Source organism: Vigna unguiculata, chromosome 5, assembly GCF_004118075.2.
Source record: "Vigna unguiculata cultivar IT97K-499-35 chromosome 5, ASM411807v1, whole genome shotgun sequence".
Taxonomy (NCBI): Eukaryota; Viridiplantae; Streptophyta; class Magnoliopsida; order Fabales; family Fabaceae; genus Vigna; species Vigna unguiculata.
The window spans coordinates 13,278,749-13,294,028 of record NC_040283.1 but is presented as its reverse complement, the minus strand read 5'-3'; the positions used below and the strand labels follow the sequence as shown (position 1 = coordinate 13,294,028).

The window sequence follows — 15,280 nt, the reverse complement described above, 5'->3', positions numbered from 1 at the left end:
AATGGCCTGTCTCATGAGAATCCCTACACTCATCTGGCCACATTCTTGGAGATATGCAATACTGTGAAGATCCATCAAGTTCCTGATGAAGCCATACGCCTGAGTCTCTTCCCGTTCTCACTAGCAGGACCTGCAAAAGTCTGGTTGAATTCCTTTCCTGAAAATAGCCTCACTAGGATGATGTGGTTGCAAAGTTCTTGAGCAAAATTTTCCCCAGTCCAAGGTTAATAAGGGAAAACAGGAAATCTCGGCATTTCAACAAGATATGGATGAGTCCTTAGGCCAAGCATGGGATAGATTCAAGGGACTGTTGAGGAAGACTCCCATTCATGGGTTTGATCAACCTACACAACTCACTCTTTTCTTGGTAGGACTTAAATCCCAGTCAAAGCTGATGTTAGATGCCTCTGCTGGTGGGAGTATCAAGTGGAAGACGCCAGAGGAAGCATATGAGTTAATAGAGAATATGACAACTAATGATAATGAAGCCTATACTGAGAGAGCCCATTCTCAAAAGAAGGGTATTCTAGAGCTTCAATCTCAAGATGCTCTATTGGCTCAAAACAAGATTATGACTCAGCAGCTGGAAACCCTGATGAAGAAATTGTCACAACTTCCTCAAGAGCTTCAAAATGCCTCTGTAGCTCAACTCCAACAAATGCAAAGTTGTGAGTTATGTGGAGGAAACCATACCAATGGGCAATGTGCTATGCCAAGCACATCTCAAGAGGAAGTTAGTTATATGGGCAATCAAGGCCGACCAGGGAACTATAATCAAGGATGGAAACCTCACCAAAACATGGGCCAAGCAGGACCTTCCAATAGGCCCCCACATCAACAAACTTACCAACATCCCTCTTTGACTGACAGAACCTCAAAGCTTGAGGACATGATGCAACAGTTCTTGCAAATGTCAATTCAAAATCAAAAGAACACTGATGCATCAATAAAAAACTTGGAGGTGCAAGTGGGGCAATTAGCCAAGCAATTGGCTGATCAACGAGGAAGTCCTTTTTTCGCCAACACCGAAGCCAACCCCAAAGAGCAATGTAAGGCCATCTTCACTAGAAGCGGAAAGGAGGTTGGACTAGGTTCTAAAGAAAAGGTGGAGGCTAGAGAAAAGAGAAAGAATGAAGAAAAGATTCAAAAGGAAGAAGTTGATGAGGAGATTGTTGTGGAAGAAGAAAAGAATAAAAGTGAAGAGAAGGATAAAGAGAAAAGACAAAAAGAGAAAGTTGTTGTGAAACCCCTTCCCTATCCTCAAAATCCTTCAAGAAAAGAAAAAGAGAGACAATTAGCTCGCTTCAAAGACATATTCAAGCAGCTTGAGATCAAGATTCCCTTTTCTGAAGCACTGCAACAAATACCTTCTTATGCAAAGTTCATGAAGGAATTCCTTGGCAAAAAGAAGAAGTACATAGAAGAGGAAACTATTGAAGTGCAAGGGAATTGTAGTGCCATAATTCAGAAAAATCTTCCTCCAAAATTCAAGGATCCGGGTAGCTTCACCATCCCCTGCACCATTGGAAATCAAGATATGGGGAAAGCTCTTGTTGACTTAGGGGCTAGCATTAATCTTATGCCCCTATCTATGCTTAAAAAGATTGGTGGTCTCGAAGCCAAGCCAACAAGGATGACCTTGCAGCTAGCAGACAACTCCGTCAAATACTCCTATGGTGTGGTGGAAGATGTGGTGGTGCAAATAGATAATCTTAAATTCCAGTTGATTTTGTGGTGATGGAAATGGAGAAAGATGAAGGGGTACCACTCATTCTTGGGAGGCCATTCATGAAGACAACAAAGGTTGTTATCAATGTGGATGATGGAACGCTAAAATTGAAAGACCAAGATGAGGAGGTGACATTCAATGTTCTTGAAGCTGTGCAAGAACCGACTGATGAACAAACTAGTCTTAAGGTCGTCAATGAAGTCTTATCTGTGACTAGTAGACCTTGGCAAGCTTCAAAGTTGCTTGAAAAGTGCTCCAATTGTTTCTCTGCGAATATGAATGAAGAAAGGGAAGAGAAAGATGATGCTCTAGTTCACCACCACTCTTTGATGGGGACTAATGGACTTAGACCTGGCCAACCAATTGTGATGAGAAAGGAACAGTTGAAGATTTCTCCTAGAAGATTCAAGTCAAAATGGGCAAGGTTGTGGATTATTAGAGACATCAAAGTTGATGAAAGGATTGAAATTGAAGCTCCTTATTCTAGAAGGACTAAATTGGTGACTAGTGATCAATTGAAGTTGTATAGGTGTGAGGTTGGGAAGGAGCACACCAAAAGCAACAACAAAGCTTAAGCGCCTTATCCGTCAGGCTCGTGACGTTAAACAAGCGCTTCCTGGGAGGCAACCCAGTGCTCTAAACTCATTCTAGCTTTTAATTTTCGTTTTTGATATAACTTTGTGTTTTTATGCATGTGTGAAGTGTGTTAGTATAGATTGTTGCGTTTGATTTGATGTTTGAACTTTGTGCTAATTTTGTTGCATGCATTTGTGAATTTGTGGAAGCATAGTCTTCATGCATAGTTAGTTTTAGGATTTGATAGCATGTGCTTGTGTTCAACCTTTATGCATCATAGAATATAGTAGTCTAAAATTGGTTGTTTGTGACAATAATAGTAGCATAGCTTGTGTAGTGATTTTGTGTTTTAAGTTAAGTGTGCATGTGTTATGTGAATTGAATGTTTTGCTTGAGTGTGAATGCTTGGTTTGAAGTTGAAAAGCCTGAAAAAGTATGTGTGCAAGAGTGAAAGGTTGGTGGGAGCACAATAGAGTCAAAGCCAATCCAACCATAACCCAAAAATAAAAAAAATCCACCCCTACAGCTTAACCGCCTGGCGGTTCACTCCCTCTCGCCAGGCGCCATCTGAAAAATTGACCCCTGGAAGTACTCCAGGAGCTAGCCGCCTGGCGGCTCCCTAGCGCCCGCCTGGCGCCACACCAGAAAAACAATTCCAGTGGCAATTTTCTGGTATACCGCCTGGCGGCTCATGACCTACCGCCAGGCGGACGTGCTGCGCAGCACTAGTTGGGCCATTTTAAATGTGTTTTGCGCTGACCCATTCCCTCACACTCGTGCTGCACTCCCCCAAAGAACCCTAAATTCGCCTGGCGCTGCTGCCTTACTCTCATTCCTCACCCCTCTCAAAACTCTAACTCCAATTTTCACTCTCCAATTTCCCAAAATCCTCTCCTAAATTCACACACCCTAACCCTCATTTTTTCCCCATTCTCGTGCTATCCTCAATCTCACCCACAACTCCCCTCGCCAGGCGCTGCTCCAACCCTTTCCACGCACCAACCACTCTTCACTCTCATCCAACCAATACTTCTTGCATAAACTCAAGTAATGTCTTCTTCTTGTGTTTTTCTCATGTTTTTAGAGTGTTTGATGTTTGTTACTTAATAATCCCGTTTTGTTTCACTAGATTAGAGTTTCTTTGCTTTGAATCTCGTTATCACTGTTGTTTTGTGTTTAAAAACTCGTGTTTGTTGTGTGGGCTGCCATTATCATGCTGTTTCTTTGTTGTTTTGTGTTGAAATTACCTAAAATCTTCGCTGTTCTGTTATGTACCGCTTGGCGGTGGCCATTTTGGCCTATTTTACCGCCAGGCGGTGGCGCCTAGCAGTGCTCACTGCTGCAAGTTGGCACCTGGCGGCAGTTTTGAAGGGGCCAGGCGGTGGCCCCTGTTTTTGCCTCTTTCTTTGCTTTTTCTTGTGTTTGTAGCTTGGGTTGTGAGGCACCAGTGCTACAATGGTTTTTGCATCTAAATGACTTGACATTTTTTGCTCTAGTTTAGTCTTTAGATGCAATTAACTCTCTTTTTGATTGAATCTCTCACTCCAATGCTAACTTTAAATTGCCTCTTTGTACCAATGTTTATTTTGCAGATGGCATCCTCCTCAAATCCCAAAAGAATGAAGACCACCGTTGGTAACCCTTCGAAAGGGCAAAAGCGAAAGGAGAGAATTTACTCTCATTACTTCCTCACAAAGGATAATGAGGACCGCTTCCAAGTGGTCATGCAACGAAAGTTGGTGGTAGAGAGGAAAGTGATTCTTAAGCCCGGGGAGGTCAACGAATTTCAACTGGAGTTGATCAGGCGTGGCTGGGAAAGGCTGGGTAGCTATCCTAGCACTTTTAGTGTAACCTTGGTGAAGGAATTTTATGCTAATGCCAAGGTTACCACCTCAACAGCCCCCACCTTTCTCAGTTATGTGCGGGGGAAAAGGGTGCCCTTTGATGCTGACACGATCAATGAGTTTTTGGGCACCCAACTAGCTGATGATGTGGAGTGCCAGTTTTCAGTGTTGGATGATGAGGGCGTGGCGCCTGGAGAGCTGATCCAAGCACTCTGCTTGACGGGTGAAGGATTTCACAGGGGTACGATTCAGAGAGGTTCCCTTGACCCTTTGGCCCGCTTCTGGTCAGCATTTGTGCACGCCAACATCTCCCCGTGCTCCCATGTGTCTGATCTTACGGAGGGACGCGCTACTATTTTATACACTATCCTGACAGGACGGGTGATGGATGTAGGGCAGTTCATTGCAAATGAGATCCACCGGTGTGCCAACGCCGCTGGCAAGGCCGCTCTTGGCCATCCCTCTCTCATCACCCATCTTTGCAGCCTGGCAAGGGTGGATATTTCTGTACCCCCGTTGGAGAAAGCAACGCAGGACTTGGACTTTTCATATTTTCAGAGGTTCTGCTCAGTTGCTCCCAGACCCAAGAGGCGCCATCAGCCACAGGCAGAGCCTGAGCCAGAGCCCGAGCCCGAGGCAACACCCACCATTGACATGCGGTTGCAGGCTTTGGAGGCCAAGCTCGACCACCTTCAGCTCCTGGAACCCCAGATGCAAGCCTTATACCGGATGGGGATGGCCAATGCTGACATGCTTAGGGGCATCTCCCTAACTATTCCTGAGCTGCACACCCCATCAGCTGAGGAGTTTGCTGCCACTGTTGCTTGGCCTGGGGCCCAGGCCACTACTACTGGGGGAGGTGGAGCCTCAGCTGCTGGTGATGATGACGAGGAGGAGCTAGACGAAGAGGGCGAGGATGACGCCTGAGCATTTGGAGAGAGTGATTCACTTTTTGCAGGACTTGTTTTGTTGATAGTCCTGATTTATTTTATGCTTTTAGTTTTCAGTCTTAACTTTCTTTTGATAGTATTGAACTTTTTTGCATAATGTAGAACTTTGTAACTTGGTTGTGGTGAACTAATCTTTTGCATTGAATTACTACTTTTCATGATCATCTTTTGTGCTTGTTATGAAATGATGTTGAATTGGCTTGTGAGCATGAGCTTGTGGTTGTTCTCATTTTGATATAGTGATGCTTGAGTTTAATTGTGATCAATGATTTTGGCATATGTTGACAATTGTGGAACCCAAATACCCTGTGAGAGGTTGTGCCCCAGAGTTGATTTGTGTGAATGCTATCATTGTGGACTCATAATTGACTTTGCTTGAGTTCAATTGTTATTCATTTACTTGCATGCTACAGGTGATCAAGGCCATCTTTCTTTTTCTTGTTACATAATTGAGCCAATCCCTTTTAAGTTGATTTCTTGTGCAAATCCTTTGAGTCTTCTTTGAGCCTTAAAGATAATATGTGCCATTCCTTGAACCTTGAGCATAGTGAAGATATTGACTACCTTACTTTGAGCTTGAGAGAGCAAATGATTGTTAGTCATGAGTATGGTGCAAGTTTGGGGGAATTATTGCTAATACAAGGGAGCATGGGAAAATTTGTAAAGTTTTGGTTCAATTCAAAAAAAAAAAAAGAAAAGAAAAGAAAATTGGTGCAAGCAAGTTGGGAATTGGTTTCATTGTTTCAATAGAGAAGGGAGAAAAATACTTTCATAATTTGATTAGTTGCTCTCTTAGCTCAAGGTACTTTTGTTATCCTGAAAAACCAAATTTCCTTCTTAGCCTAGCCACGATACAATCCATAAAATACCTTGTGATGATAGCATGCTTGTGAAAGTCTTAGACATTTTGAACAAAAAGCAAAGTTAAATTGTGTGACATTGTGATGGTAGAGAGAATGTTGTTTATATCCATACACTAGTGGGCTTGAGTGAAACACTTGTTCTTGTGAGAAGTGGTTCCCATTGATCAAGGAAACATTTTGCCATGATTGTTGATCCCTTATAAACTCTTGCATGCACTTGTGATATTTTTGTTTTGTGAACACCATAGCTTTAGTTTGCCTTGCTAATGAAACACATGTGCTACACAATCTTTCAAATAAGAGCAGGCACAATTGACATATGTTTTCTTGATTTGCTAGATCATTGCAATTGTGTTGTTCATCTAGGCCAAGTTACCTTTTTGCTTGAGGACAAGCAAGGTTTTAAGTTTGGGGGAGTTGATAATGTTAATTTTTACCATTATCCAAGCTATATTTCATTAGCAAAATCATCTATTCCAAAGCATTTAACCTACTTAATCCTCAATTTTACCTTACTTTTGTAAATAAATACATTGTGGGTTACATTGATCTAAATATATCACTAATCCCCATTTTTGTGTCCTTTTTGTAGATGGGAAGCTTTGTTCCAAAAATCCAGACTAATGAGTGACCCGGAATAGCAAAGAGAGAAGAAAAATGTCAACAGGAAGCGCCTGGCGACGCGAAGCCAGCGCCAGGCGGAACAGACCGCCAGCTACGCGCCAGCCAAGCGCCAGACAGGCGCTACTGTTAGTCACCGCCTGGCGGCACTTGGTCACCGCCGGGCGGTAGCGGGAAGACTTGCCCCCTGTTTGGTGGCTTGCGCCTGGCGGTGAGACCCTTCCGCCAGGCGCCTGTTTTCGCTGATGTGTCAAGTGACCCTTTTTCTTCTGTTTTCGCGAAGGGAAACTCATCTTGGACACTTTGGAGCTCGAACAACACGTCTTGGAGCGCTTGGAGGTCTGCTAGGGCTTGTGGGAACAGCTCCATCTTCCTCTTTGTGTCTCCTCCCTCTTCCATTTCCATTTTGTAAGCTTGAGCTCTCCGTGACAATGGAGAGCTAAACCCATTTTTGTTGGGGTTAGATGTAGCCACTAAACTCTTATGTATTTTCGAATGGTTTGAATATATATATGCTTCTTCCATTGATTTCTAGTATCTTTGTTTATGCATTTAAAGCTTGCTTTGTTTTACCCATTCATTGCATGATATTTGGGTCATTAGGTATTGGAAAATATCTCTTGAAACCTTGAATTGGAACAAGATACCTAATGGAACTTGTATCTAGGAATGGAACTTGACCCATTAGTTGTCTTAAACCCTAATTTGTAAAGATGGGTTTGTTTATTTAGGGATTCAAGGAATTGACTCTAAATAAGGAAACCTAGGCTCATTCAACTAAGGGATTAGAGTTTGAGTAAACTTGTGGGTTGACATTAGTAATTAATGGAGAAGAGTTTTATTGCTTAATATACATGAGAGTGAAGTAGGTGAAGTCTAACTCCAACAATATCAATCCATTGCATTTCTAGCCTTTACCATTTTCTAGAGTCTTCAAATATCCAAGTTCAATTTTAATTGTTTATGAAATATTTACTTTCTTGCATATAAAAACCCAAATCATGAATATATTCATTAGTTTAAATTAATCACTAATTACACATTTATTTAGTATACACGAGTCTCTTGGGAAACGATATCTCGGTCTTACCGGTTACTACTTGCGCGACTTGGTACACTTGCCAAAGTCTTAACATATATGCATTTAATGTGTGAGACTAAACATTAATGGGTAGTCCGGTAGCGGGTGAAACATGTCCAACAAACAACAAATTGTCTGATAGCAAGTGACACAATTGGCAAAACAAATGATAAATCTTACTATGATGGACTTAACATGGCTCTGATACCATGGTGGAAGATGGTTTCAGTCCACCTAGACTTGCCTCTAATTTTAGAAGATCAATGGGAGTGACACCAAAAGAAGTCATCAAAAGAAATCATACAATAGTTCATTTTGTCAACCCGTATTAAAAATTAAAATATAATTTAATATATCTAATTTGTTAAAGAAGTTAATTAATAAATACTCTTAAATTCATGTATAAACTTGAAGATGAAAAAGATGTTAAACTCTAGGCTTATGCAAGAATGGATTTATATTCCTTTTATGACAGCCAATGTTTCATCATAATTTTATATTATGCATAATTTATCTCCAAGCTAGCAAATCACACTTCAGTGACATTGAAGTTTTAGTTTGAAAGCATATTTTCTCTCTTAGGTTATCATAATTCATCAGAAACTATTACATGCAGTTTCTGCGTACTTAATCCATCTTAAATATCACATGTTTAGACGTAGGTTATCAGAATTCAGAAACCATTTAATATTTAGTTTAATTGTTTTCTTCAAATTTTGTGTCCATTAGTTAAATTATTTTTCCTTCTCAATTGTACTGCAACTATAATATATTATATGACACTGAGAAAAAAAATGTGAAATGAATGATTATTTTAAATTTATGTTTAACTGTATTTAGTTATTCTAAAAGATTATCTCATTGTACATAATTTTTGTGTTTGGGAGTCCCAATGATTAATGAACCAAAATTTAATTTTACCATATATAACTACCATTTTAGGAGTTCTAAGTAACTTACTTTAAAGCTTAAATTTTTAATTATTGGCGGCAGAAGATAAGGATAATAAAGATGACTTACTAAACCTTTAAATATAAGCTTTTAACTCTTAAATATTAGACCTCTGAAAGAGTTTTTCTTTTTTTATTATTCTAATATTGTTTCCGAAACTCATGTAAATTGTCTTCGTATGATAAAAGAAATAATAAAAAAAAAGATGGTGGTATTTTAAAGCCACGAATTGTTTAAAAAAAACAACATGTGGCTAGTAGTTTTAAATATTCAAAGAGTCTATTTAATCTTGTAAATTAAACTTTTTTGGTTGCGTGAATGATTCGTGGGCTATAAATTAAGATTTTTGTGTGGGGTTTAAGGTTAACTATTATTTATTTCTTCTCATTGAAGATAAGTTAACTATTATTTCATTAACCAGTTGAAGGCATCATCATTGTCCAATATATATAATAGAATGTAAATTGGAGGTGAACCAAACATGTTTGGCATAGTGCGAAGCACGTCCATTCTCCAATTTAAGAAAATTAAAAAAAAATCATAATAAGGAATGGAAAAAATGGCACATTTTGGTGCTATTGGTAGCTTCTAACTAATTGCTATGAAAAGTTGAATATAAAACCCAGAAGTCAATTTCCCACTTGAAGACCTTTGCAACTAGTTACCACTAAAATTAAGATCCCATGAAAAGGAAAATGATATGATAATTAAATAATAAATATCACAGGTAATTGAGAACCACCATGAAACACGATTCACTAATTAATGTCCTTTTGACTTGCTGAGAATAACATGATACAACTTATCTATTTTTTTATTTTGTAACTACCAAAAACTGTATAATAAATGAAAATATATTTGACTTTTAAAGACTTTCCTACAAAAATTATTGAAACTTGTTTCATCATTGAAATTCTTACATTGAGAAATGAATATGCGCATTCAACACATTCACTTTTTTAAGGAGGAAGGAATGGTTATCTCTACTCAGAGAAAGCTTATATACAAGCACTTATATTTATTTTATTCCAAATGAAAATTTAGGAGGGAAATTTACTATAAAATAATTATTTTATAATTTTAAAACATTATTAATTTCATTCCAACAAGTGGACCTCAAATAAAAAAAAATAGGGGTTTAAGCATTGATTTTCTTTTTCCAGGGTATATTTCATTCTTTCACAAACAAAATAATAAATATTCCCGAAAGGAATTCCCTCTTGAACGAAAATTATTAGGAATAATTCTTGTTAGTTTTTTTAACTCAAAATTTCAAGACATTAGATTTATGGAATTTTTTATATAGTGTTTAATTTTATATTTTTATCTAATATGAAACATTCATTTATTAACTTTTAGTTTATTTTAAATGTTTAATTAATTGTCATTAGTGAAATCTTACTTCCAGAATAGACTTTCTCACGTAGGTAGAAGTAAATAACATGAATGAAAAAAAAAAAAAGTGTTAGCAATGAAAGAATAAAGAAAAGGTGGTGAAAGTGAGCACCTTTGTTTCATAGTAGAAGTGACATTGGTGAGAGAAAAAGCATGCAAAGAAAAACAAGTTTGTATTGTAGGTATTTTCGTTTGTTTTCACTGTCGGTTATGGGACATTTTTGGTTGGACCGGAGACATAAGTAGGTGGTTCAACCAACGTGTTTATCTATTATTAGCAAGCAACAACAAAGAACATTTATATATACTGATATGAGATATATCTGATGCCATTTTTGCCAATTTCATGTTACACCCTTCTCTCTTTCTTGAAAATTAATCCAAAACCATCACCACCTTGAACTCCTAGGCCCTTGTGATTATTCATTTCACATAATCATAATCAATTTGGCAACTCCTTTGTCATTGATGTCATCAGACAAAGAAGGCAATGATGAATCAGCAACATGGATTCTTGAGAGCATTCAGATTCAGCCCGTGGAGAGGTCTATAAGGGACGATGATGAAGAAGCATCCCTTAATGCAAGCCCGGTGCTAAAATCTCCCAGTGAAGGTTCTCTGAACAATGTGAGGAACAGGAATGCCAATCAGGGGAATGGGGGGAGGAAGATGGTGAGGGTAGAATCAGGAGCAGCAAGAGGGATTAAGGGTTTACGGTTTCTCGATAGAACGGTCACTGGGAAGGAAGCAGATGCATGGAGGTCCATTGAGAAGCGTTTTACTCAACATGCAGTTGATGGAAAACTCTCGAAAGACAAATTTGGAATCTGCATGGGTACATTTACCTCTTTTGTTTCATTGGGTTCGCAATACAACAAAACATGTTCCGTAAGGTTTTTGGTGCCATTTCTCTGTCAGAAATAGAGTTTGTCTGATGAAATTTAAATTGTGTTGCATAGGCATGGGAGCAGAATCAAAGGATTTTGCCGGGGAACTGTACGAGGCTTTGGCTAGGAGGAGGAAAATCAGTGCAGAAAATGGGATAACTTTGGCTGAAGCTAGAGTGTTCTGGGAGGACATGACTAGCAAAGATCTTGAATCAAGGCTTCAAGTGTTCTTTGACATGTAAAGAGCACACAAACACTCTATCTGTATTCCTTTTGCATGTTGCATTTTCATTTGAGTGGATTGGCATAAATGAATTCAGTTATTTTCAGGTGTGACAAGAATGGAGATGGTAGGCTATCAGAAGAGGAGGTTAAGGAGGTAAGCACTAAGACCACTCATTCTTCACATTATTTTTTTTGTTTTTCACTCTCTACTACTCTATGGAAACACATTCTAAATGTCGTTGTTTAAAAGGTTATAGTGTTGAGTGCCTCGGCAAATAAGCTAGGAAATCTCAAAACAAATGCTAGTGGGTATGCAGCTTTGATAATGGAAGAGCTTGACCCTGATCATAATGGATATATTGAGGTTAGACATGAACAAGTTCACACTGCTCTCTTATTTTCTTGAGTTCTGCGTAAACCTTCATCTTTTGCATTCTTTTGTTTCTTCTTTAAACAGATGTGGCAGCTAGAAACTCTGCTGAAGGAAATGGTTAGTTCTGAAGATGGCCCCAAAAAAATTAGTAATCCTAAAGCCATGAATTTGAGTAAAGCTATGATACCGAGCAAGTATAGGAGCCCCATGAGCAAATACGTATCTAAAATCACAGAATTTGCCTTAGATAAATGGAAAGTAATATGGGTTGTGGCACTATGGTTGGTCATAAACTTGGTGCTTTATATATGGAAGTTCAAACAATACAGACAAAAGGGTGCCTATGAAGTCATGGGTTATTGTGTCTGCTTTGCAAAGGGAGCTGCTGAGACTCTCAAGCTCAACATGGCTCTGATTGTCCTAACCATGTGCAGAAGAACACTTACGAAGCTAAGAGAATCGTTTCTAAGTCGAATAATCCCTTTTGATGACAATATAAACTTTCACAAGATGATTGCAGTAGCTGTAGTTATAGGTACTTTGATTCATGCAACGGTGCATTTCACTTGTGATTTTCCAAGATTAGTATCATACCCAAATGAGAAGTTCATGGCAATACTTGGGGATGGTTTTAACTATAAGCAGCCAGATTACATCTCCCTTGTTAAAAGCACTCCTGGTTTAACTGGAATTGTGATGGTCTTGCTCATGGCCTTTTCCTTCACTCTAGCCACACATTCTTTCAGAAAAAGTGTTGTCAAATTACCTGCGCCTTTGCATCGATTAGCTGGTTTCAATTCCTTTTGGTATGCGCATCATTTGCTTATTGTTGTTTACATATGCCTGGTCATACATGGCTACTATCTATTTCTCACCAAGGAATGGCAAAAGAAGACGGTATGTTTAGTTCTAACATTTTTCATTGCTCTAACTATCAGCACACTACACCTTTTCATTTCAATTTTCCAGAAGTATTCTCTCAAAATGCAGTTTCAACATATTTGCGCCAGTAAACTGATAGAAATTGTGGTTTATTTAGTGCTATAACATATATCATTGAACACTATCCACTCCTCATTTGTTGATGTATATATAGATACTTGGTATTCTGACACGACAACTCAAACTGCATGTCCAGTTTTACATCATTGAATTTTGATAGGCCACAATCTGAAAGTGTTTATAAATCAGTTCACAGTATGTTTGATTAATGCAGACTTGGATGTACCTTGTAATTCCCATTTCACTCTATGCTTTTGAGAGAATCCACCCATTTTTTAAAGGTAAAGATCACCGAGTAAACATCATAAAGGTATGTGTCAAAAATTTCTCCATTGTTCTTCATGCTGAAGGATAAAAATGATTTTGTCCCTTGGAAATTTCAGGCAATAGTATACACAGGAAACGTCCTAGCACTATACATGACCAAACCCCAAGGATTCAAGTATAAAAGTGGAATGTATATTTTCATCAAGTGTCCAGATATATCCAGTTTTGAATGGTGATTACCAATACTATTGGATAACAGTGACCATAGAAAATATTTTTCTGCAAAAAATTACTCAGATTGACTCTTGTTACAGGCATCCTTTCTCCATCACATCAGCACCCGGAGATGAGTACTTGAGCGTCCATGTACGAACCTTGGGAGATTGGACTACAGAGCTTAAGAACAAATTTACAAAGGTGGTTTTTAGTCTGAACTGTGAACTCAAACCTATGTGTTTAATTATTGAAAGGGTCACAGAAATGCAGTAATTATTGAAAATCTTGTTTTACTAATACTCAGAAATGCAGGTTTGTGAGCCTCACACTGCACAAACAAGAAGGGGAAGCCTTATGAGGATGGAAACTAGAGCACCGAGTTCGGGCTTTCCTCAAAAACAAAGGTGAATAGCAACTCTTTGTTCTTAGCTTATCAAAATAATATTAATACTATCTACTGTTTCCAGCATTAGATATCCAAAGATCCTCGTCAAAGGACCCTACGGAGCCCCAGCACAAAGCTATAAGAACTATGATGTCCTCTTGCTCATAGGTCTCGGAATTGGTGCCACTCCAATGATCAGTATTCTAAAAGATATGTTGAACCACATAAAGTTAGGAACCCCTGTAGAAGTGAGTGATAAGGTTACATATACTTATTTGGTTGACTTGGCAGCATGTCTGTATTTGAATTTAATAGGCATGTATTTTTGTTGTTTGTGTTTTATACATTAGTTCCAATTCAAGGGGTTAACATAACAGGGAACCTATATGCAGGACTCAATCCATGCAAATCACTCAGATGAAGCTAAGAAAGGTCCTGAAAGAGCATACTTTTATTGGGTAACAAGAGAGCAGTCATCATTTGATTGGTTTAAAGGTGTCATGGATGATATTGCAGATTATGACCGCGATGTGAGATTCAGGACTAAACTCATAACTATTTCCTGGTTCTGTTCCCTCCATTTACATAATATATTTCACTGTTAGTAACTTTTTAGCCTGTTTAAATGATGCAGGGTATTATAGAAATGCACAACTATTTGACTAGTGTCTATGAGGAGGGTGATGCCAGGTCTGCACTTATTGCCATGATTCAGAAGTTGCAACATGCTAAGAATGGAGTTGATGTAGTTTCAGAAAGCCGGGTATTGATTTACCACTCATTTAGAGTAAAGACAAAACTTAGATATAATGTTACAGTAGGTGTTGTTGGTTCTAGATTCTAATTAGAATTGAAGTTTTATCTCAAGTTATACATATTACTAAATTGTCATCGTATGTTATCCTAAATCTCATTGGAGAGCAACATTTACAAACACCTATAGAATTGTATCTAAGTTTTACTCTGTAAAAGCTTTGCACCATTCAGCCAAATCTTAAGCTTTTTGTGATGTTATCACTTTGTCAGATAAGAACGCATTTTGCAAGACCAAACTGGAAAAAAGAGTTCTCAAAATTAGCAAACACGCATCAAACTTCTCGGATAGGTAACAAAATGATGATGCTTTTTGTGAAATTCTACAACAAAATCAATGCAAGAAATGAAAAGGGTATCTGCTGTTTTCTTGATGCAGGTGTATTCTACTGTGGAAGTCCTACTCTTACAAAGGTATTGAAGAACCTTTGTCAAGAGTTCAGCCTAAACACATCTACCCGATTTCAGTTTCACAAGGAGAACTTCTAAAGGAAAACTTCACACAGCATCAGAACTGAATTAGGCAATTGGCTTCATCAAACATTAGAAGATTATACAGGCTGTAGAGTGAAATTGGATTCAAACTTTTGTAAGTTTCTTGTATGTACTTAGATGTAAAATTTGTGTTGGTTTTACTTAGTTGTTTGTAGTGTTGGTATCTTATTTTCAACCTTTATGTCCACCTTTCTTAGTCTCTTCCAAATTTTTCATGCGCAAAAAATTTGGTGTTCATCAACCTACCAGAGAACTTTTGGTAAATAAAACACGAAAGCTATGAATGAAAATCGGATAAAGGAATGGTAAAGAAGTAGATTCTAGTTCATTCAAGATTAACCCAGAATTAATGATTATCAATGTCATATTTTGCTATTTACTTCCGAGAACTATGGTACAAAAGTTAAAGAAAGAATATTAATTAATGATAGAGAGTCTCACAATAAAAGATCATCTTATGTGCTATGAAACTTTCTGCATGCCTTAAAACTAATTTAGTAAAAGTTGAAAATCAATTTTTGAAAAAACTAATAGAACTGGATATTAACTAATGTCAATAATAAGGTAATGTTCCAACACATTCTCTCAGGATATGTCCAACATAGAT

General features: G+C 38.1%; 2 protein-coding genes across 3 annotated transcripts; both read left to right on the top strand.

The window, feature by feature from the left end:
- The first annotated feature begins 265 nt into the window (after nt 1–265).
- On the top strand, nt 266–1,738 carry LOC114184374. The gene is made up of 2 exons (XM_028071687.1): nt 266–1,196; nt 1,353–1,738. Exons 1-2 carry the CDS (start codon nt 266–268, stop codon nt 1,736–1,738), a joined length of 1,317 nt encoding a protein of 438 aa, XP_027927488.1.
- Nucleotides 1,739–10,154: 8,416 nt separating this feature from the next.
- LOC114186243 (putative respiratory burst oxidase homolog protein H) lies at nt 10,155–14,899 on the top strand. 2 transcript variants are annotated; one of them, XM_028074286.1, is made up of 14 exons: nt 10,155–10,845; nt 10,970–11,135; nt 11,228–11,276; nt 11,373–11,486; nt 11,580–12,392; nt 12,712–12,807; nt 12,881–12,996; nt 13,079–13,181; nt 13,293–13,384; nt 13,448–13,625; nt 13,758–13,895; nt 14,000–14,128; nt 14,392–14,470; nt 14,558–14,899. In XM_028074286.1, exons 1-14 carry the CDS (start codon nt 10,479–10,481, stop codon nt 14,665–14,667), a joined length of 2,550 nt encoding a protein of 849 aa, XP_027930087.1. In that variant the 5' UTR covers nt 10,155–10,478; the 3' UTR covers nt 14,668–14,899. The 2 variants fall into 2 exon arrangements, with proteins under 2 accessions (XP_027930087.1, XP_027930088.1); XM_028074287.1 differs by having other exon boundaries at nt 10,157–10,845; nt 13,448–13,613.
- The last annotated feature ends 381 nt before the right edge of the window (nt 14,900–15,280 follow it).